Source organism: Protopterus annectens, chromosome 4.part0 (genome assembly GCF_019279795.1).
Source record: "Protopterus annectens isolate FY-2018-M chromosome 4.part0, PAN1.0, whole genome shotgun sequence".
NCBI classification, from domain to species: Eukaryota; Metazoa; Chordata; order Ceratodontiformes; family Protopteridae; genus Protopterus; species Protopterus annectens.
In genome coordinates this window covers 1,865,085,273-1,865,110,117 of record NC_056733.1, presented here as the reverse complement: position 1 = coordinate 1,865,110,117, position 24,845 = coordinate 1,865,085,273, and the positions used below count along the sequence as shown (strand labels likewise).

Sequence of the window (24,845 nt, the reverse complement as noted above, 5' to 3'; positions counted from 1 at the left end):
GTGAACTTAAAAGCAAAGGGATATAATCAGAACATAATACAGTGGGCATTTAATAAAAGTAAAGAAGGTAGGTTGAACAAAGCAAAACCCTGTTTTTTTGGGAATGTACAGGGGCAAGACAGGGAGACTGATAGAATTATAGTAATAATGTGGGAGGTATATGTGACATTATTCCTCAAAATTGGAAAATATTGTTATCAGATGAAAGAGTGAGGGCATTAATAACTCAGGAACCCACATTTTGTTTTAAACGTAGTAAGAATTTAAAGGATTTGCGTACAGACCAACAGGGGGTTAGGAAACCTGTCATGGGATGACAAGGGACATTTCCCTGTAGACATTGCAAAGCTTGCCAGTACATTAGACATAACACATTTATCCATCCAATGTCTGAAAAGAGCTATTCACTGAAACAATATGCTGACTGTTTGACTAGTAATATTGTATACCTGGCTGACTGTATGCAATGTTCTTCATTTTATGTCGGTAAATCGAACTGTAGATTGAAAGACATGGTGTTACAACATAAGTCAGCTATAATTGCAGCCAATATACATAATGCTCTGTATCAACATGTAAAGCAGTACCCTGGGGATGTATTTTCTTTTATGGTTTTGCAGGTTATTCATCCAACCGGGGGGGGAGGTGACTTGAGAAATATAACAGAATGCAGTGAAACTAGATGAATAATCAATCTGGGTACTGACAGACCACCTGGCCTGAATGGTGTCATTTCTATTAAGCCTTTTTTAAAAAAGAGGAGGGCTTTTTAATGAGTCTTTGATTGGCTGTTATGTATTTTAAAAGGTGTTCATAACTTTTGTATGATGTCTGAAGAAAGTTTTTTTAAACCTGAAAGTGCTAACCTAGTGCATTTTATTAAACTACTGTTTTTTTCACCCTGGTGGTCCGGATCATCTGTTTCTGCTATTATTGGTTTTTGTAAAGATATATGACACATAAATGTACACCCGTTACCCACCAGTTTTCTAATCCAGGCTATACAAGTACCTCCCACCCTTGCGTCTCTAAGTCTAGCTACTAAAGTGTTACTTTCGCAGAAATGATATTTTCCTCAGTGCTTGTTGACCTCTATTCTCCAAATAATAAAAGTTGTGTAAAAAGTTGCTTAATGCAAGATGTTATCCTTGCTTTTATGACTGTAACAAATGTAAATAGATACATGCTTAGCCTGTTAAATGACATGCTGCATGTCAGTCACAATGCCACTCAAAACAAAATGCCTACAATGTTGATTTCTGCTGTTGTAGCCTCATAATCGCTAATCTGTGTATGTCATCAATAACTAGATGAGGACTTGTAAACAGTTTCTCACTTCTCAAAGGTGCTTTACAAATTTTTGTAATGGTGTCATGTTGTTGTAATTGTTTATAGAGATACAGCTATTTACTTCCCAGGTCTTCTTGAGAAACAGGCACTAATCAAGTACAGTTAACATTCATTTCCTCATTCATTAATTCCTGTTACCAACTTTATGCTGCTGAGGATCTTGGAAAAGTTGGAATCTACACCAGCAAAGAGAGGGTATAAAGTATGGACGAGTTAACAAAAAGGAATGAAGCAATTTTTTAATGAAGTATACCTACTATGGAATAATACATTGTTCTCAGCAATAAACAATTAAAAAGTGGGATTGGTACACATAATAATGCATATTCTACAGAACCCCAAAAGACAAGAAAACGGTTAAAAATACTACTCCTACATATTCCACATATTTACTGTAACAATGAATTTTAATAAACTGCTGTGGTAAAGATTTAAATGAGCCAGTGTACATGACATCTTATCACCACCACTCTGCCACATATAATGCCCACAAAAACACATTCTGCACAAAATACACATACAAATTAAATCTATTTAGAGCAAAAAAATTTAATTATAGAAATAAAAAATTATCAAATCAGATCCACAACCAGAATCATACAATGGCATCACCAAAACAGACCCGAATAAAAAATGCATTGTAAATTAAATCAAACTTCCCAAAAACAGAAAGCTAAACCATTTGTTTTCATTTCAATGTCTAATTACCCATTTAATACAATTCAGAGTCACATCTGAGCTGGAGCCTAACCAGGCATGCAATAAGTATAAGGCAAATAAAGCTAACATAATGCTAACCAAAAACAAACTAAAATGTAACCAATAAATTAAAAACATTTTTAAAAAAAGAGCAAGACTTACTTACCTCAGTACTAAAGTACAAAGTTGCCCACATGACTGCCCAGTCATAAAACCCTATCCAACAGACTACACAATTACTTATTCCATTGAAATGAGCAGTAAAAGTAAAAAGAAACCAAAACAAGCATTTTGTCAATGAAAGTATTCTCTTACATTGAAAAGGCAGAGAATCAATAGTAGGCAATACTGTGTTGTAGCAAAATTATGCAAATTGCACTAAATTTGTGTACGCCGGAGACCTCAGAATAATACTTTTCTCTACATTAAAATGCAGTATTTCAAACTTGCTACAGTAGAATATCAGCCCATTAGAATATAAAAAAATCCTGCATGTAAGAGAACTTGAAGTTTTCATTTTCTAACACCTTATTGCTGCTTCTTCTTTGAAGGAATAAAACCAGTAAGAATGTGTAAGAAAGAAAAGAAATATTAAGTAGAATCTTCACTCAGTGAGTTGTACAATAAATTAACCACCTAGAATGTAATTCTCTTCAAAAACATTGCAGATGTCAACCGCATTACAATGACCACCACATCCAGTACAGAGTTTTAAGAAGAATCCAGCCATGCAAAGTAGACTGTCATATAGGAATAAAAATGAAATGGATATAGCACATTTAGGTTCACTTTTATACATCTACACAGTGTCCTACTTACAATGTAGGAACAGTGGCAATACATTATATCATAATTTTCATCTTTTTCTAATTTTCAGGAACATGGCACCTATAATTCTGAGCATAAGTTTACTGTGTCCCACATTAAAGTGGTGAATTTAGGATAAAAAGTGAAACTTAACAGTCACTGAAATATGTACCACAGTAGAGGTACGGACATTTTATCTCTAAGAACTACTGCAATGCTCCACATCTCAGGTTTCTGGATGATGAGCTGGTCCAGCTCCAGCAGATTCAGAATTCTGTGACAAGGCTATTCATTGGCACAGCTCAGATGTGTCATACTTTTGCTTTGTGCCAGATGTGAATAGGTGTATGTTTAAGATCCTTAGACTCACCTCCCGTGTCCTAAATATCTTGGTGCTTGCTCATTTCAAAGAGGTGATGACACCTTAAACTCCTACTGGCACTGGCTTGTTTGGCACCCTGGGCAATGCCCATTTTTAACACCTTCCAGGCTAGAATTGAGAATAAAAAAAAAAACAGTCCTCGGTCAAGCTGACAAAAAAAAAAATACTGCAAAGGCAAGAAGGAAAAAAAAAAGGATCTACTGCTGACTATATCTTATGAAGAGCTTATGAACAGTAGTAAGAAGTTCTTTGTTACTGTTTACCAAAGCTCCGTGCTACAGTTTCAGAAGAAGCCCCAAACTGTTGCAGGGTGGTTTGAAAAAAAAACTAAGGCAATCCTCTTACTGCGACTGTTTATAGAATCACAAGCATCACAGAAATGTCCTTTAAGTAGGGGTAATAACAAACACAGCTGCTTAAATGATTTACTGCTACAGCACAACAGCTTAATAGAGAGATCAGGAAGAAGTGGAGAACTGTAAAAAGGGGAAGAATCTAAGTATGGCATGGATTGACTACAAAAAAAGCATTTGATAGCATCCTTCATTCATGGATAAGAGTGCTTAAAAATGTATAAGATACACTCCACACACACTGATTGGTTACATTACAGTGACCATGAAACAGTGGCAGACCACTTTGCAATTAAGCCATGATAAAACACATTATTATCCCAGGGATAAAATTTCAAAGGGGGAAATTCCAGGGTGACTCTCTGTCACTGTTACTATTCTACCTTGCCCTAAATCCATTAAACTGTTTACTCAACAGCTTAGGCCATGGCTATAATCTGGCTCCTAGAAAACAACAAAGTGTAAAGACTTCTCACCTTCTCTTTGTTGATGATTTAAAACTGTATAGCTCATCAGATGAGGAACTGAAAGTACAACTGCAACTTGTCAAAACTTTCAAATGATATAAGAATGTCATTTGGTCTTGATAAATGTGCAAAAACAACCTCTAAAGCAGGAAAACCGCAACACCAGGAAAACATCAGTCTGGAACAAGAATGTGATATAAAAGAACTTGAGTAAAAAGGAATGTACAAATACTTGGGAATAGATGAAGGATCAACAAAAAAACATGAACAAATGCAAATAAAACTTAGTAAGGAATACTTCAGGAGACTTAAATTAATCCTGAAAACAGCAATGACATCTAGGAACAAAATCCAGGCTATAAACCAATTTGCTCTTCCTGTCCTGACTTACAGCTTTGGAGTGATTGACTAGCCCCAAAACGTGTTGGACAGATTAGGTATTAAAACAAGAAGGATGCCTCATGCTCACCAAATGATTTATAAAAATCAGTGCATACCAAGATTATATATTCCCCATTCCGAAGGAGGGTTGGGCCTCCTTGAAACTAATATGTATAGATCTGCAATCATGGGACTCCACACATATCTTGATGACTTCACAAGACTCAAACGTAGGCAAAGGTTTGAAACATGAGGAGAATAAATCTAAGATGAGTTCTCTGCTCAATCTAGCAGCTTATCGGCATCAAGCAGGAATCAAAATCAAACCAGAAGTAGATAAAAATCAGGTAGCAACTGAATGTACCAAAAAACAAAAGAAAGAATATAAGGTGAAGGATCAGATGAGAAGGCAAGAAATACGGAAAAAGTATAAATATAGTTGCAAGCATAGAAAACTTCTGGAAGAACCTCATGTTGATCAGGAATGAACACAGGAATGGCTAAGAAGAGGTGAATTCAAACCAAGAGATGAAAGCTTAATATTGGCTGCCCAAGACAGTGGGCTGCATACATGTTGATTTATAAAGTCCACTGAACAATTGGGAGAAACAGACAAATGTAGGTTTTGTAAAACCAAATTGGAAACAGTTGCATACCTCATTGCTGGTTGCAACATACTAATGGCAGAAGGACTGTACACTGAAAGCCATAATAATGTGGCGAGACTGTTGCACTGGGGATTGTGCAAACATTATGGTAATGAAGTGGCCGAAAAATACTGGAAACATGAGCCACAAAGCATCATAGAAAATAAAGTCTAAATCACATGGAATCATCCATTACCAACAGTTCAAAAGATAGATGCTAGAAAACGAGATATAGTGGTCCAAGAAAAGAAGACAAGAGTAACATTGATCATTGAAATTGCCACACCCAGTGACTACAGTGTCTTGCATACAAAAAGACACAAAGTCATAAAATATCAGGATCTGCAGGCAGAAACGAGAGCAATATGGAAGAAAGATACCCAGACAGTTCCCATAGTAGTAGGAGCAACGGGTCTTATAAAAAAAATAATTTACAATTGTAGTTAGATATGTTACCAATACATGTAACTCCATATGAACTGCAGAAGGAGTCATTACTGGGTGGATTGTGGGTGCTGTGAAGAGCACTACTGGCTGACAAAGACTGAAACAATACTAATTTCATGAACTTTAATCATACTTTGACTTAGTAATGGGGTCCATTCCCGTCATGGTATTAGAAACCCAAAACAGTTGCAGAAATTAAAAGAGAGATCAGGAACCAATTAACACCTACACTAAACCAATTAACACCTACACTAAAGTGTTTATTTTGCCTCCTAACTGCTGCGGCCAGGGCAGATACCACTCTTGCCCCACCTTTGCTATAATTCTAATCCTTACTACGTATCATCAACAGGTGAAATGTTGCTAGCAGTTTCAAATGGCCAGCTAAAGACATCATGAAAAATTTATTTTATATATCAGGCTTCAGTCCTTTAAAATCAGCTACCTTGTCTGATGAGGGTATTTGAAATGCAGTCCTTTAGGAGGTCCATGAGACACCACAACTTTGGATGGCCTTTTATAATTCTGGCATGGGTATTTCACCTGCATTTAGCACCTATCTTTTTGAGTGGAGATTAATGTAATTTTGCCTCCTAGCTTTAAAACTTAATTTTTTGACTAGAGACAGTCATGTAACTTACATTTTTAAACCTGCTGCACAAATTTAATGATATCTTAGTGATGAGTCCCTATCACTCTGTAAACATTGTTGATGAAAAGTGCTTGGGAATAGCATCAAAATACTTTTAAGTAAACAAATAAGAAATTGTGGATTGATACGTATATATTCTATTAGCTTCCTGTATTAAAATTATGTTGAAAAGTGTCCGTGGTGTTGACCTTTTGTGGTTATTTATGGATGCTCCATAACTGTTGAAGTAAAAGTTTGATAGCTATGACCAATTGGTTTCTGCTTCTCTGATTATTACTGTTTAACTCACAAATGCATATTCACACAGAGAAACAGCAAAAAATAAATAAATAAATAAAATACAGGAAAATCAAAAATGTACCTGTGAAGGTCAAAATTTCTCTCAATTTTTATCCTTCCACTTAATAAAAGGCATCAACCCTCAACATGAAGATGAGTTAGCATCACGAATTTTGATAAAAAGGGAGTGGAGACATTTAACAGAACAAACTTCTGGATACTTCAGAGTCCATCCTACTAATTTGAGTATTGTAACTTGACTACTTTACAGGCAGTAGTTGCTGGTACCTAGGGATCAAGACTGAAACCATTAATGTGATGTACAATGTTTGCAAATGTGAACTTACTATGGTTTGGTTACTTTTATATGGATTACTTTTATATAAATGTAAGTTTGCCTATGTCATAAGTGATAATTTAATAATGTTTACAAAAAAGGCTAAAACCATTAGATATGTTTACATCCCTATCTGCCTGTTACAGACTCAAACACTAGACTGGTCATGGTTCATTGACATATTTTGAAAAACATTGGGCCCGATTCCAAAAGACTTGCTCTCAGTGTAAGTAGCTTACTCCGGACCAAGTCACTTACACTGAAACAGGTCTTTGGGAATCTGACTCCCATGTAATCCTGTTGACAGATAAGTATTACACCAAAGTAAGTCAATTACACTAAGAACAAGTCATTAGGAATCACAGCAGGCTTACACTTGAGTCTGGCCCATTTTTGTGGGGTTTCTTTCTGCAGCTTAATGCTTACAATTCTGATGGGGAAGTCCACCTTTAAACAGAATCATATTTCACATCCACATACGGTCCATTTGATCTATTTATTCTGCCTATTATCCTTCCTACTGAGCAAGTCCTGTTCCATGGAAACTGACCTGCTGTGCATAATTATGGCAAATTTAGACATACATAGGATTCTGGGTTAAAAAGATTGCATGCAAAAAAAACCCACCTGCAAAGAGAAGTCAGTGAGGTAAAACAGAATGGATATCAAGTATCAAGCAGCCTAATCCAAGGAATCAAAGTCATGGGTTTTAATTGCATCAGGCTAATATTTTACTTGGCTTGGTTCTTTTCTTCTAAGCTACACAGTTTGTGTTACCACACCATTGTCACTGTAGGTTAAAATATTGAAATAAACAAAGGTTTTACAGAAGTTATGTGTATTGTATTTGATGAAAATTGTTAATTACCTTCTCTAAATATCAGATAGTTAACAATGAAGGAGCAGTTAGCTAAGATTTGCAGTCATACTGAATCCATACTGCTAGGGAGAAAAATGGGTATGTTTTTAATTGAAGATACAATAGTTGAAGGACTGACTGCACTGAAACAGCATACATATTCTCTGTCCCCAATATTCATAGAGAACCCAAAGGAATTTAACCTAAGAATTTGCTTCTTCATAAAAGTATAATAAAAAATGGGGGATAGCAGTCTGAGCTATGACATTTACTGATGCTACAGACTTCTGATTTATTATTAAAAAATCTATGCAAATATATTTCTCTTTTTCATCCACTTTCTTAACAAATAGTGCCAACATTTTATAAGTTCATAGGCTTATACTAGGCTAATGACCACCAGAGTGTTTATAAGCCCAGCTGTGCAACCCAATCCATTTTCCTCCTCAAGTGTCTTGGACACCTATATGGTGGTACAATGTTAGGAGGTAACTAAGGATTATCTGGGGGGTATTTTAGCTTTGGATTTATTCATTTACTGTCAACTTCTAACAGAGACATGGGGGCCAGACCCTGGGTGAATTTGTGACTTTCCATCCAATGATCATGGTTACTTTTTATAGTGTCAGGGATTCATTTTGTATCATGTGGATGGAGAGCTTATTCCATAGGGTGGGGACCCTTTTGAGGCACATATCAGTCTCACCAGCATGTTCTACTGCTGCAGGCAAAGTTCGGGTCCTTGGATCTAATGTTTCTGATGATGTTTGTTTTGTGATTATGCAATAAATCCATCACAGTTGGATCTAAAGATGCTTTATATGCCAGGTAAAGACCAACTCTCAGTAACCTATAGGATACTGAGTATAGAGAGAACCTTAAGGCAATCTGTGCAGAGTAGGGCATTCATACCCTGTCTGGATTCTCCTGATGAGGAACCTTTGCAGGAATTCCAACTGTTGCTAACTGCCTGGTTAGGTACATGCTACAGAAGGTACTGTATTTGTTGATGGGTCTGATAAGGGCTGAGTACGGTAGTACTATAACTTCCTTAGACATGGATGCCATACCCTTGCTTATGAGTTGGGCAACACAGAATGAATCTCTTACTATCTTAGCTACAAGTTGGTCAAAGGCCAGATTACTGTCTACGTATGTTCCCAGATCCACAACTACTGGCTCAACTCCTACGGGTGTTTTATCAATGGGGTAGTTAGCTTGACAGGATGATTTTCCAAAGGGGACTATAATGCATATCTTTGCACTGACTTTTAAACCGTGGCTTTGGCACCACTCATTTGTTTGTCACAGGCCCTCTTGTAGGATGCCAGTGTCATGAGGTAATCTATGATGGTTCCCAATTTACAGTCACTGCATATTTGGTAAGCCAGAGGTCTTCAAGTTTAGCCTTGGTTTCCGAGAAGTAGACACCAAACATAAGCAGACCAAACCTAGAACCCAGGGGTACTCCGAAAGTGACTGGTCTTCCTGGTGGAGGTGATCTCAAAGATACCGACTTCTTAGGTCCTATCTGTGAACCAGCCAGTAATCCAGTGAATTATGCAGGGATCTATGCCTAGTTCAGATAGTCTGTCAACAATACCAGAATGGGGTACTGTATCGAATGGCTTGGTCAGGTCCAAGTAGGCAGAATGCACTTTTTTCCTTCATCCATAGTCTTGGTGACCATCTCATAGAAGTCTAGGTCGAGTATGGTAGACCTTCTCTTAAAGCCAAACTGAGATGGATCTAGTGTCTGTAGGTTGCCAATGTCCTTGCTGATCATTTCCATAATAATATGTTCCATGGGTTTCCATATTAGTCTTGCCAGACTGATGGGGCTTGTAACTTCCTATGTCAGCTAATGTTCTACCCTTGTGAAGAGGGATGACTTTTGCGGCCCTCCATTCACCTGGCAAGTAACCTGCTTTGACAATTTAGTTGAAGAGCACATCAAGTGATCCAACTAGGTCATGTTTAAGGCTATTTAGGAGGCAAATGGGGATACTGGTAGGGCCCATTGAGGCACTGTTTTTAGCTTTAGCATAGATGTCTAGGGACCTGTTCCCTGTTGATAGTTGGAGAGGTGCTAGAAAATATTTCACAAGGGGTAGTGGGGGGAATGGGGAGGAAAGTTACACCTAAATTTATCAGCCAGTAGACTGGCTATGTCAGTCTGGTCAGTGAAGGTTGTGCTATTTACTACCAATTCTGTACACTGCTGACTGCTTCCTTTAAGACTCCTGACATAGCTGAAGAAAGCTTTGTGATTGTCCTTAGCCTGGGAGATTATCCTGACCTCATAATTGGCCTTGTTTAACTTTACTACACCTTTTAGCTTCTTCTCTAACTGAACTCGAGAACTCTTGTCTCTACGAGAGATGACCTTCTTGATTTTGTCCATGACTTTTTTCTTTTATATACCCTGTTAAGGTAAGGATTCCACCAGTGTGGTTTTGAGCTATTACCCCTGGTTACTTATGATTTCCATAATTCCTGAAAGAAGAAGCGCTAGGAGCAAAATATATATCAATTCTGCTGCTCATTCCTGTTTTCTTGACAAATTGCCTATTTATTGAAACAGAAACAAATATTTTTGGCAAAATCAATAACATACCCAAAAATGAGACTTAAAATCATTACCTTGACACTGCTACTGCATAAGGAGCATTAGCTCAACATGATGGTCAGGTTGGCATACACTTTCATAAAAGTGAACAGTGACATATTTAAACATGGGGCAAAATTCTGGAAACTAAAATCAAAGTTTACTGTTAGCATTATGGTATGATGGCATTGCAAGTCACAGTTACTGGTGAATACCGAAAGGATCTAGAACCACCCATAATGTTTAGATTCCTATACACCTGTTGTCATTCCTCTAATCAGCATGAAGTAGACTAACATTGTGGATTCTGTTCAAGCAGCTTTATTATATACAAACACAAACATATATACAAACTAGTTGTCTCATGCATAGATGTTCCCACTCTGGCTGTACTCACAAAATGGCACTGAAGACAGCACGTGCCTGCTATTTATACTGCACGTTCGGGTCTTAGAAATGCTTCTTAAAAGTACAACACGTGTTATTCTACACCTGGAATTTCTTAGTCATGGTTCCTCAACATGCTTCTGTTGCACTTTCATCATCAGTTTCCTTTTCTGAGTCTTACATTTGCCATTATTTTAGGCAGCCACCATTTTAGCTAAAAACACAATTTGTTGACACGTCTACTTCACTCACTAACATTCCCCTTTATCCTACTATCTAGTTGTGTCCTATTGTTCCCCATGGATTGAGCTAGTCTCTAAAGTAAAGTGAAGTTTTTATTTTAGAATTATGGGAAAGACTTATCCAATGAGGTCTGCTTTGTCAGTGTGAAGCATACATAGACTTTTAATTGCATCAAGTCAATATTTGGCATGGCTTTAAAGAGTTTCATTTTTCTGCATGCAGTTTTGATGGCTGGTGTCTCTGTGAGAAATTCAGCTATCCAATATATTACAGCCATGTCTCTAAGGAAGGAGGTTGGCTCTCCAAAATAAGTTTTGTACAGGAAAGGGGGAAATTTTTACAGTCAGTGTCATTAACTGCGGGATAACTGTTATCTTTAGCAGTGTTGCCCTAAAGGAGACGTGAAACCAGTAAAACTGATGTATATCAATGGGAAGATAGAGAGACTGCACTAACAGACATTCAGACAAAGCAACCCGACTTCTGTCTCACAATCCTACATTTTGAGAATCTTAATAGAATATTCACTGAAGATGCCAGTCGCCAGGTAGTAATTCAGCTTATATTATAACCATCAATAACTTGATGTGGAGACTATCTCAAAAAAGGCAAGACATTGTTGAATCAGCTTTTGGTACTCAAGTTATACAGGAACCTAATGTTGAAACTAGCATACAACCATGTGTTGGGATTGAAAAGACAAAAAAAAAATACTACTAGATAGTTTATTTTGGCCAAGTATATATGTAACAGTATACGAGTGCTAAGCCTAATGTCAGTGGATTCTCCAAAAGAACCTACATTTTATCACCCTGGCTGACAGTCTGACAGACTATATTAACATGAAATGGACTGGGGAGACTGCTGTTGTGTTGTCTTCCTTAAGGCAACCAGCTTTAAACAGGAGCTTACTATCAGCACTGATGCATCAGACGTTGCTCCGGAGGCTATGTTGTCATAAATAACCAAGATGAGAAATAATCTGCCTTGTATCTCAGTATAAACCTCACTTTATCCATCAAATAGGTCTTGGAATTTCTACATTAGTTCCTCCTTAGGCAAAATGGCGAGCACATCACAGACCATGCTCCTGTAAAATGGTTCAGCCAGCAGTGACATAAGAACCTGACCTGGTGTTTTCAACCCTGCATATATTTCACATGCTATTATTCACAGTTGCTGAATAAACCCAAGGCAATGCCAATGCCCCTTCTCAGCTCCATATCTTGGCAATTGCCACTACTTATTCCCCAACTTCTCACCTAGGGATTAAACAAAATGGCAGGCAACACAGACAGTGAAACACTTGCTTTGGCCTAGACTTCAAATAATTAAAGAGAGTAAGGCTGCCTGAGTGAAATGCAGAACATCTGGGCCCAGGCACACTGCATGGAAAATAAAAAAAAATGTATTTGTATCAGGCATTCATGACAGGAGCAAAAGTGGTATGAAGCAATAGTTCCTGTGCTCTGCTGAAGCTAGTAATTTTAAATATGAGTTAAAGCCTTTACAGTCTGAAAAAAAAAATCACACAGTAAAACTGTGTGTGTGTAAATGAAGCTGGTCCCTACTTTAGAAGGGAAATGGTAAAGAAGGAACTCAAAGAAGGGAAGATATGCATGCTACTTTTAAACACAAAATGAAGCTTAGCCTTAATTTCAGCAAACACTGCTGCAATGAAGAACTTTAAGATTACTACTAAAGGTATAGCCATGGATACTAATTACACTACTGCGGTAACCTTTTAAAAAAAAATAATTTATTTTGTGCAATGAGATGTACAAAATGTAAACAAAAACTTCAGGCATAACAGAATACACTTTTTAAAATAATTTGTGTGTGTAATGAGATGCATTAGAATGTGAAAAACAGGTTTGTCATTCCTCATGGCTATGTATTTTAAATGGATTTTGTAATGCAAAACTGGAAAGGCAGGTCATTCAAAAACATGCATTGCTGGAAGGGTACGTGTCAAAAAGGGCACATATTCTGGAAACAGATATACAATTTCAAAAATCCTGGTTATCAACCTTTAAATTGTGCCTCTTTCTGAAAGATAATACCATTTACTACAAGTTTAACTTCTTAAGATGGTACTAGTAATAAAAATATTTCTATGTTTCAAGAAAAATATCAGATAATGTACCCCAGGTATTGTTCCCCAGAGAGCCAAGACTAATATTACAAGGCAACGTGGCAAAATACAGCTACAAAAAGTGGATCAAAGCATAGGGAGATAAAGCCATATGCATATAAATGACAAGAGTTGAAACCATACCTGTAAACCACTTAGTGCAAGAAATCTGAACAAAGCCCAAAAAATGGAAGGAAAACGGCTCAAAAATAGGGACATTATTTAAATATTGCACTTAGAAACCGAGAAAGTTACTGTAGTAGCAAGGTTTGTTTTAACATACATTTTCTGAAGTCTGAAACTCAAATGTGTCATTTACTGACTTCAGTCTTCAGATCATCCTAGTGATTTGCCAGAAAACCACAATTTTTAAGAGGAACACACTAAAAATACAAGCCAAAAATGTGGATATTCTGTGAAAACCTGAACAGTTGATAAGTATGGTTGAAACTGCAAATGTTATTTCTTTTCAGAATGGCAAAGAAGAATCCAAACACATGACTTATCGACTGCAATTCATTTACAGGGAAAGAGGGTGAGAATATTCTGATCATCAAAATATCTTAACCCAGGATTTGTAGAGATTTACCTTACAGCTCACAACCTCTTAGCACAATAAATCTGGACAAAGCCTAAAATAACAGGGAGACAAAGGCCAAAAATAGGGACAGATTTTACATACTGCTCTTATAAATGTAGAAAATTGCCAGAACAAGATTTGCGTTAGCATGCATATTCTGCATGATAATGTCTGAAACTCAAATGTGGATCATTATTTACTGACTTCAATCCTCAGTGAATTGCCAGAAAGCCACAAATTTTATGAGGAACAGACCAAAAATATGAGACAAAAATCTGGACATTCTGCAAAAAATCTAAACTGTTGAGAGGTATGGGAAGATGCTACAATCAAAATAGTATATCTCAATAAGGATAATACAATATAGAATATATTGCCATAAAAGTTTTACCAATCTGTAAAACAATAAGGTAGTTTTATGGAGCACAATAAAATGGTGCCATTGTCCAGATGTGTGTTACAAAGAAATGGAACCCTAACTGATATCCAGACAACTGGGTTTCGATTAGCAGGCCTACAACTGGAGGAGAAAGATGGGGGTAGTGAAAGGGCAAGGCAAGTTTATCTTTACTGGGGGGGGGGGGGTACTCACTCACAGACCCAAAGGCAGTGCAATTTCCCTGGTGGACACCAGATAGACTCACCCACTCATGCTGTGGGGGAGGGTCAAGGCAGCAGGAATGGAACTACCACTGTGGAAGTGAATTGATGCAATTTACAGACTGTTCATTGCACTATCTTTCCTTGTGCCTCATTGGTTACATGCATGCATGGATAGGGATAGGGAGAAGACCAAAAAATAGAAACTCCAAACCACCCCTGAAGGCTTCCTGGTTAACAACCCCTCTCAGTCCACACTCACAGGATCAAGGAAATAAATAGGCTGATGGACCAACAGCTGCATGAAAGGTCTTGAGAGAGTGATTGATAAATGAATATGCCGAGTAGTAGAAAGTAAGATGGGCAGTTTGAATTCAGATCAGGATGCAGCACAACTGATCCAATGTTTGCAGTGAGACAGATACTTGAGAAGAAGCTAGAAATGAGGAAAAAGTCCAACTGTACATTCCTAGAGTTTAAGAAAGTATATGACAATGTCCCAAGAAAGCTGATTTGTACAGTCCTGCAGTGGTTTGAAGTCCCAGAAACATTGGTAAAATTAGTGCAAGCTATGTAGAAGGACCCAGTGACTCAGGTACAAACAGTGTTTAGTCTCACAAAGGGCATCCCAATGGGAGGTGATGTGTTTCAGGGTTCAGTTCTGAGACCACTGTTGCTCATACTGATGATGGACTACATTAGCAAACACATCAGAGGGGGACAGATCAACAAAGTTGCTGTATGCAGACGATGTGGCATTGCACATAGACTCTAACCAAGAACTTCAGCAAAGGTTAGGAGAATGGCATGCAAAAATGAAGACACGTGGGATTAAACTGAATACAGACTAGACAGTTGTAATGGTATCAGAGAGGAAATTAGAAGCTGAGAAATGAGACAGAAGGAAAAACAGTTCAACAGGTCAATAGCTTCAAGTATATGGGAAAGGTGGATGAATAGAAGGGAGGTGTGAATGAGGAGGTCAAAGTTAGAATCAGAAGGGTTGCAGCCAACTGGCACAGACTGTCAGGTGTAGTCTATGACAGAAGAATGTCAAAGAAGCTGGAAAGTAAGGTGTACAAAATAGTGGTGAGACCAGCACTACTGTATGGCATAGAAAACAGGGCAGTAAAGGCAGAGGAATTGAGGAAGCCACAGGTGATGGAGATGAAGTGCCTTAGACTGATGGTAGGATGCACACTGTGGGACAGACGAAGAAATGAGGACATAAAAACAGAAGCCAAAGTAGCTCCAATTGCAGAAAAGGTCAAAGAGAACAGATTATGGTGGTTCTGGCACATACGCTGAAAAGCTGAAGACAATCTGATGAAGAAGATCTGGGACATTCAAGAATAAGGTAAGAGGAAATTATGGTGTCCAGCAAAGAGCGGATGGATTGTGTGTGAGAAGATCTGCAACAATCAGGCATGTGTGTCGACGAAGGTAGGAGAGTAACACTGAACAGAGAGAGAGAGAGAGACAGCAACAGTTGATGCGACACCCTGACACCATATAGAAAATGGGAAAAAATGGCGCTAATGATAAGGATGAGACTGGTGATGAAGGACCTACAGAGGGTCTGTTGGTTGGGTAGGCAGTAGAGGCAAAAAAATTCTCCAAAACATGGTGTCTTCAGTGCAGTATGCCTTAAGAAAGGCTTTTACGGTTAGAAACAGTACAAAGGCTTATATGGACAAATGTGAGAAGATATGGTGGAAGCTGAGAGGGTTGGTGAATATCAGTAATCTCATCTACATTAGGATTTAGAGCCCCAAAACTGAGATCACCAGCCCATCCCCTAATAAAGTTAAAAGGGCTTAGGTGTCAAAGTCGTGATGGAGTTTATTTTGTGGAAAAAAGGGTGTAGATGATTTTCTGGCTAACTTAAAGAGAAGTTTAGAGGGAATGACCCATTGATGAGTTTGGAGAGTTATGAGCATGTCATCTACCAATGACAGGCCAAATCATTAGGGAGGGAAGGCAGTACTAAAATAATAGGAAGGATACAAAGCTAAGATAGTCTGGATGTCTCAGTTTGGCTAGAGCAGGAGTCCAAATGTTAGTCCCTCATGGGTTCCATTCCATGGGACAAACTCAAAACAGAAATCAGAGAAGTAGCTAGCTTTAAAGTTGCACTCAGAGTTGTGGTGCACAGAAACGTAGTAAATAGGCTCAGATTTTAACTAAAGGTCAACCACTAATGCTAGTTACTTTCAAATTTGCCTCCTTTGCACATTATAAATTCTCTTATTTGGTCTGACAATCTAGCCTCGACAATAAATTAGACTTATTGGTAAACATGATCTAACTGGCAATAATCAGTAAATGCTTGGCTGCTGCCTTCTTCTCCATGATTATTGGCAACTGTATTTAAATTATCGGCAGGAAAGGCAAGACATACTAACAGCTGCAGGCAGAAACCTTGAAACTAAGCAGCATTTGTCAGACTAGGGTGGTGATAGTTTACACAGCAGATAATAAGTGTATAAAAGATGTTGTGTACAGAAAGTAGTGATACCCAAAACTAATAAAAACACAAAGGACAGACAGTTCTGTAGTAAAGACAGGTCAAAAGGTATAGAAACGATACATAGCCAAACTAGCCCAGCCTACAACCAAAACAGAAAGGAAGGGATGATAGAGGTTACAATATCTAATATGCCCCACCCCCCAGGAAGATCCTTCCCCCAAAAAATGGCAATATGTTAGACTGAAGAAAGCCTGCTGGCACAAAAGGGTTATCACACCAAGGCCTGAGCAAGAATTTCTTAACTCTTCCAAGGTTTTCACCTTCTCCAACATGGCCTCCTGTGTCACAGTCATACAGGCAGAAGGATATACTTGGAAGTAAAATGAGGATAGTATGAAGCAGGATCCCTCAAGATGGCCATAGATTAATCCCTGGTAGTTTCCACCCTATAGGCTTGTGAGAGATGTATAAACTAGTTGGCAACAAAAAAGTCACCGCCTGTACTCCTACAAAGGCGGGATACACTCATACACTCCCAGATGGTAAAACATTCCAAGCCTGACCCCTGTTTATCTTGTAACTGTCTTACTATGGTAAATATGGTCTGAATAAAGGATATGTATTGGGTATATCTGGCCTAACATGAAATATAATGAACGCTTGACTACAGCCATTCCTTACAGTATCAAGTGTTTTTTCTTCAATGCATTTGCAATGACAGTGGCCTCTGTCAACTACACTGCATCCATTTGAAACAAAACTCCCTACAAAGCTGGAACTCGTGATACCAGTCTTAAAGATTAACCCTTCATTGATGCTCATTTTCAATCATTAATCTCAACTGCAAAAGATAACCCAATAAAATGTAATCTAACTGGCAAATGATCCTTAACCATTCATATATACAATGATGGGGTTGGGAGGGTGGCCTAATGGTTAAGGTGTTTGCCATACAAACACAAAATGCAGGGGCTGAGTCTCACAAGGGATAATTGGCTAGGCTTAAAATGGCTCGCAAGGGCAGTTAGCTTAGTACTAATCTATGAACCTATGGAAATAAACTCTCTCAAAACTCTGCTCAGCAGTTATTCAAACAGAGCCTAGATTTATGAGCAAGTCCAACGGCCCCACTTCCTAGCACTTGGATGCTCAAAAATTGAAAACTGAAGCTGTGCAGTACTACACCTGGTAGTAGACATCTCCAGGACCATTACTAAGTAAAAGGATGACACTGTTGTAATAATGAGCTTTACAATGTAACTAGATGAAATCAAAACTTTGTACAATGTCTTATAACACGTTTGCTCTGATTTTGTGCAACTGCTACAATATCATTATTGTGGAACATGCAAAAAAGTAACCCGAAAGGGTGACCATGTCACAGCACTGGGTTTTAAAAACCTACCCATATTTACTGCAATGTCATGAATTCTTAGTTCAGCGTGCAACAAACCACAAAGAAGTGCACTATTTCAACACATCCTGTTGCCGCTTCTGCTACTGGGCCTTTAACAAAATGTACTGCTAAAGAAAAGGGGAATTAAAAGTAACTTCTGAAAATAAAATAAAAACAATTAAAAGACTGCCCAACGTCCAACGTTTGGTTTTAAAACTTTGTTTTCAGTGCAGCACAACTGTCTCTCTCATAAAGGTAACAATTCACAGATTGCAACTTGGGCAAAAAGGTAGCAATAAAATGCACTGGCAATAATAACGTGCATTTTTTTGCTGAAATGAAAGTTTTTTCAAACAAAATAGTTGTTTACAACAGCAATATTACAATATAAGATATTAGAATAAAAAAATACGTAAAACTGGCAAAAAAGCAAGTCGGAGTGTAAAGGCTAGATGACGCATAATAAATACTGAGTGTTTACAATAAAGAACGATTTTGGCCCACCTGTTTAGAATAATTCAAGTCAGAAAATCTGACATAATTCTACAAAGAAAAGTGAAAATATGAAAAATAAAATGAAGGCAACTAACGAAGGGAACTATAATTACCACCAAAGCAAATACTAATCAAGGCTCGAAATGCGACAAAACTGAGTCTAATCTCAAGTAAAGTGAACACACTCATGGCCAGCAAATCATATGTGTGTGTGTGTGTGTGTGTGTGTGTGTGTATATACAGTGGCGCCTAAATCCTTTAGAGCAGCAGGTGCGCTAACCTATGCGTTAAAGTTCACAGTTGTACTTGCTTTCCACAAATATAACACAGATTATTTATATAAAGTGCACTTTTATAAAGAAACACTAAATAATAATATTAACGTCAACAGCATCGATGTTTTTTCTCGGCATCCTGCCTTCGGCACAAAAAATGTACTAGTTGGTGTGCACCTGCCCACATCCTGTCAGAGAGAGCCGAGCTCAGACTGCTTATTAAGTTATAAATCAGGTGAAACAAACTATTAGATATTGTTAATTAAACTTCGGAATACTTACCAACACCATTCCTGCCCTCCATGCCACAGCTCTTGGGAATCATTTTCCACCCACTGGCCGAGCGCTGCTGATAGTTTCCTTCAGATTGCTTCAAACGACAGCCCGCCCGACCGCTCGGCTCGTTGCAGCAACGAGTCACTGACTGAAGTTTTGCCCGGTTACAGCTGTAAAGACTCACTGCTTCTTCCTTCCTCTTTTAGTTATTTCACATGGCTTGATTACAACTTCACCTCGGAAGCGAGTGACAGTCACTGACAGCACTAGTGCTCGCGGTGTACAGTAGTGTCTCAGCAAATATTTCCAGATCGTGTGAGTTAGTGCAGGGGGAGAAGGCATCCTCATTACACACAAACCCCACAACTACTATTTCAGAAAATATTACATATGAATATAGCCAGAAAATCTGTATTTTGTACTCATTACCTCACAATGATGGCCCCTTTTAATCATCCCATCAATTATACACTGGAAAACAGTATACACATTGCTCCATCACTGTCCCATGCACTTTTAAAGATGCTTGCGCAGTTTTGATCATTTACTTGGTCTGTTATTATTCAACTGGAATGGAAAAACAGTGTGGTCAAAAGAACCTTTTCGGCCACGACTCCGACTTCAAGCATAAAGCAGTTCTGCCACTGTTTACAAAGCAAATATTTGCAATGCATACTATCAAATGCCAACATATAACTGGGAATTTACATAACTAAACATTCATATGCAATAAAGTGTATATATAGCGTGGTGATACTTAATGAGAAAATGTTGTAAAAGTACTTAAAAGGAAGCAAAAGTTGAGGAAAAGAAGGTGAAGGTAGATAGATGAAAGCCTATTAAGGAAAGAGATTCAAAACATTTATGGTCAGAATATTCAAATATATTGTTTTGAACTACTTTTTCCAAATGTGCTAGACTGTTTCAGACTTCAGCAGGAAGGTTAATTCCTTACAGCAGGTGCATATTTGTTCAAGTCTTTGATGGAAAATGGAATGAGTAATCTAAGTAAAGTAGTTTTAAGAAAGTTGTTGGTGACAAGTGAGTAGAGTGATCCTGTTATGTTCACTTGTTGGAATAATGGGAGTTAATAGTGAAACTTAAATGCATGCAGCAGTTGGTTTCCTGAGAGATTGATGAATTGTCATTTTTTTCAGCTTTGTAGTATTTTGAAACTTTTCTTATGTAATAAGAGGAAGTAAAGATTCCAATTTTGGCAACAGGTATATAGGCATATGACATATTTCATCAGCAGCAGCAGCCCTCTTTTTCCCATTTTTCCTACATGGGTCAGGGTATCATGTTAACTGTAGCCAACTATCTCAATTCAGTGCCACACTCCTGACTCCTTCAATGCTCATGCCTGACTGTCGCAGATCTTCTTTCACACAATCCATCCACCCCTTTGCTGGATGCCCTCGCTTCCTCTTACCTTCTTCCTCTCTGTACCAAATCTTCCTCACCAGATTGTCTTCAGCTTTTCAGCATATGTGCCAGAACCATTGTAATCTGTTCTCTTTGACCTTTTCTGCAATTGGAGCTACTTTGGCTACTGCTCTTATGTCCTCATTTCTTCGTCTGTCCCACAGTGTGCATCCTACCACCCTTCTGAGACACTTCATTTCCATCACCTCTAGTTTCTTCAAACTGTTCTGCCTTTACTGCCCAGGTTTCTGTACCATACAGTACTACTGGTCGCACCACTGTCTTGTACATCTTACTTTTCAGCTTCTCTGGCATTCTTCTGTCATAGACTACACCTGACACACTGTGCCAGTTGGCTGCAGCCCCTCTGATTCTAGCTTTGACCTTTTCATTCTGACTTCCCTTTTCCTCAAACACCCCTCCCAGATACTTGAAGCTGTTTACCTGTTCCACTATCTTCCCTTCTACCTCTATTCTCAGCTTCCTCTGATTTCCCCAATTTGCTGCCATTACCACCATCTTATCTGTGCTTAGTTTCATTCCATGTTCCTTCAGTTTTACATTCCATTCTCCTATCCTTTGCTAAAGTTCTAGCTCAGAGTTTGCCTGTAATGCCACATCATCTGCATACAGCAACTTTGTTGATCTGTCCCCTCCAACCTGGTTGCTAATGTAGTCCATCACCAGTGTGAACAGCAGTGGGCTCAGAGCTGAACCCTGGTGTACACCCACTCCCACTGGGAACCCTTCTGTGAGGCCGAACACTGTTCGTTCTTGAGTCATTGGATCCTTGTACATAGCCTGCATTAATTCTATCAATGTTTCTGGGACTTCAAACCATTGCAGTACTGCCCAGATCAGCTTACTTGGGACTTTGTCATATGGTTTCTCCAAGTCTAGGAATGCCCAGTCGGACTATCTTCCTCATCTCTAGCTTCTTCTCAAGTATCTGTCTCACTCCAAACATCAGGTCAATTATACTGTATCTTGATCTGAATCCGAACTGCTCATCTCCCATCCTATATTCTACTACTCTGCGCATCCGTTTATCAATCATCCTTCTCCAGAGCTTTCATGCAATGTGATAGGAGTTTGATGCCTCTGTACTTTACACAGTTGTGGATGTCCCCTTTGTTCTTGTACACTAGCACAAGTATGCTTATTCTCCAGTCATCTGGGATATGCCTTTCTCTCCACATTGCCATTAGTACCCTCAGGAGCCATTTTTCCCCCATCTCACCCAGCATCTTTATCATATCTGCTGTGACCTCATCTGAGCCTGCTGCTTTCCCTGACTTCATTTTCCTTAGTGCTGTTCTTACTTCTTCTAGGGTGGGTTCCTCCTCTTCTCTCATCGTAGGCTGTTTCTGGGGCAGTACAGCCTCTGTGGGGTTTTGTTCATTCAGAAGCTGCTGGAAATACTCCTTCCATCTGCCTTTGATGCCCTGTGGACTGGTGAGCAGGTTGCTGCTGGCATCTCTTATATAGGGTGTCTGACCATTTTCTTTATCTTTCTGTCTTTGCCTTTCAACCTGATATAGTTTCTTTGTGCCGCTTACTGACTCACTTTCCAGAAGTTGGTAGAGTGCCTCCGATGCCCTATTCTTTTCTATTGCAACTTCTTTCTTAGCTTCTTTGTTAATCAACTAGTAGTCCTTCCTTGCCTGGTCAGTCTTTTCTATCTCCCACTTCTTCCTGCACTCCTCCTTTCCTTTGATGACTTCCTGGACTTCTGCATTTCACCACCATTTTTCCTTATGTACCTTACTTCCATACCTGGCTTGGCCACTATCTTTTCTGTAGTCCCAATACATGCTGTTCTTAGGCACTGCCATTCTTGTTCAACTCCACCTATTTCCTCCTCTTCTTGGGGTGCTAGAGCCCCGAGTAATTCCTTGAACTGTTGTACTTTCTGTCCAGTCAACTTCCAGGTCTTCAGCCTGGTCTATGTTGACCTTACAGCCTTGTCTGACCACTGCTAGTAGCCAATTGTGTCAACTAATGATTTATGCTGTGGATTGTTTTACTGGGGATGACTTTGCAATCATGGATTCTACCACAGTGTCTTTTCCTTACTTGGAGGAAGTCTACCTGAGTTGCATGTTGGCTACTCTTGTATGTGATCTTGTGACTGTCTCTCTTTCTGAACCATATGCTGGCTACTATCAATCCAATTGCCAGACAGAAGTCTAGAAGGTCTTTTCCTTCTTTATTCCTGTTGCTCCACCCATGTGGATCCTGGCAGTCCTCATATCCTGTTTGTCAGTCCCAATATGTGCATTCAAGTCACCCATTATCAACACCAATTCTTGATACCTTGCTTTATCTAGTAGGTCCTGCAACTGCTGTCTGAATGCACTCTTCCTCACGATCACAACCCTGCTGTGGGGCATAGGCTGAGATTATGAATACTGCCCTATCATTACACTAGAGTCTGATTGCCATGAGTCTGTCATTAATTCTGATGATATCCATCACTGCCTTCTGAGTCCTCTCTCTTACTACAATTCCCACACCATTTCTAGTCTGTCCCCCTCATGAGTAGTAGAGTCTGGAGCCCAATCCAAGTGGCTTTCTTGCACTGCCCTTCCAGCTCATCTTTTGAATACATAGGATGTCCAGCCTCCTCTGTATCACCATGTCATCCACTTCCAAGTGGCGTCCTGTCAGTGAACCAACATTAAGCATACAGATTCTCAGTTCATGCTTGGCAGGCTGGTTGGTTTTATGTCCAGCTTTTTTTTTTCTCAACAGAGCTATCACAGGTAACCCATGCTAGGCAACTTGACACCGGCTGGCCAGTAACTTATTGACCCAGGGCTGATGGGTTTTATGGTGGGCACATATACTCTTCCCACCATTAGCCAGGGTCTCTGGCGTAGGTCAGAGTAGGCCAGATCCTCAACCCACCTATGACTGGTAACTACCCATGCCTGTTTTGGCCACATTATTCAACATGACCGAATCACCTAGAGCCATATTTTACACCATCGAATGGCTAGCCTTGCCAATGCATACAGTCTGTGATCCATGTTCTCCTAGCTTGAGGATACTGAGCACGACAGTAGAAAACGTTTTGCAGCTTTAAAGTATAGCACATGTTGTACCTTGCTTTAATATCATTAAAGCATTTTACAGGTGGAACTCCGAGCACCCTTAATGTGGGGGCTGTGCCTCTCATCCATGCTACTTATCTAGTCATAGGTGACTCTATAGTCAGGCACACTGATGTCCCACTCACCAGGCTAAACAAGGAGGAGGTTACTCTCAGCTGCCTGTCAGGTGCCAGGATCCGCCACATAACCTACACACAAGTACAAATATGACTCTGTCATTGTCCATATTGGTGTGAATGACCTGAGACATACCTCCCTGGACTACATGAAAAGAGACATGGAAGAGCTCTCCGATCTTGTAGCCCAAGCAGGTATGACCCTAGCCCTGAGTAGCATTCTGCCATCACCCAGAATGATGCCGCAGTACAAAGCATTCTATAGCTATGTCAAGAATCTCGATGGCTACACCCAGATGTGCTCTGAGTTACAGCACAAAGGCATGAAAATTACAGAACCAACTGATATTGCCAACATCCTGGCAGATAGGTTCAGTGCTAAGTTTAGCCCCTCTCACACCTAAAGGGCCCATATCTATACAGGAAGAATGCAGAGACCCTGTAATCACAACTACACAGGTAAAAGCTGCACTCTCTGCTGCGTTTTACACAAAAGTCAGAACAAACTAGCTCCCCACTTAAGCACCATGTTCAATAATAGCCTTGCATCAGGCTTTGTGCCCACTGAATGGCACACCACAACAGTTATCCCACTCCACAAAGGGGGAGCCACCACTGATCCCAGGAACTATCGCCCTATTAGCCTGACGAACCTGATCTGCAAGGCCATGGAACATATAATCATGGAACTCATAAACAAAGACATTAGTAACCTCCAAACTCTGGATCCCACCCAGATCGGGTTTGTGAAAGGCAGATCATGCTTCCTGAACCTGATCGACTTCTTTGAGGCAGTCACCAAAGCTGTAGATGAGGGTAAGGTGGTTCACACAGCCTATCTTGACCTCGCCAAGGCTTTCGACACCATCCCCCATTCTGGAATTATAGCTAAACTCACTAAACCAGGTATAAATCACTATGTCACAAGATGGGTTGTCAACTGGCTCACTGACAGAACCCACACTGTAAAAGTTGCAGACTCCAAATCTGACCTCAAAGCAGTGACAAGTGGAGTACCACAGGGTTCTGTCCTGGGACCTCTCCTGTTTGGTATCTACTTTTCT

The 24,845-nt window shown here is 39.3% G+C and overlaps 1 protein-coding gene across 1 annotated transcript in view; it reads right to left on the bottom strand.

Annotated features, from left to right (window-relative positions):
* The window catches only part of DOCK2 (dedicator of cytokinesis 2), a 4,134,711-nt gene extending 4,115,454 nt beyond the window's left edge, over positions 1-19,257 (bottom strand). The window contains exon 1 of the mRNA XM_044069535.1: positions 19,131-19,257. Within this exon, the coding sequence (XP_043925470.1) occupies positions 19,131-19,173 (43 nt within the window). The 5' untranslated portion in view covers positions 19,174-19,257. The remainder of the gene's footprint in view (positions 1-19,130) is intronic.
* Positions 19,258-24,845: the final 5,588 nt, after the last annotated feature.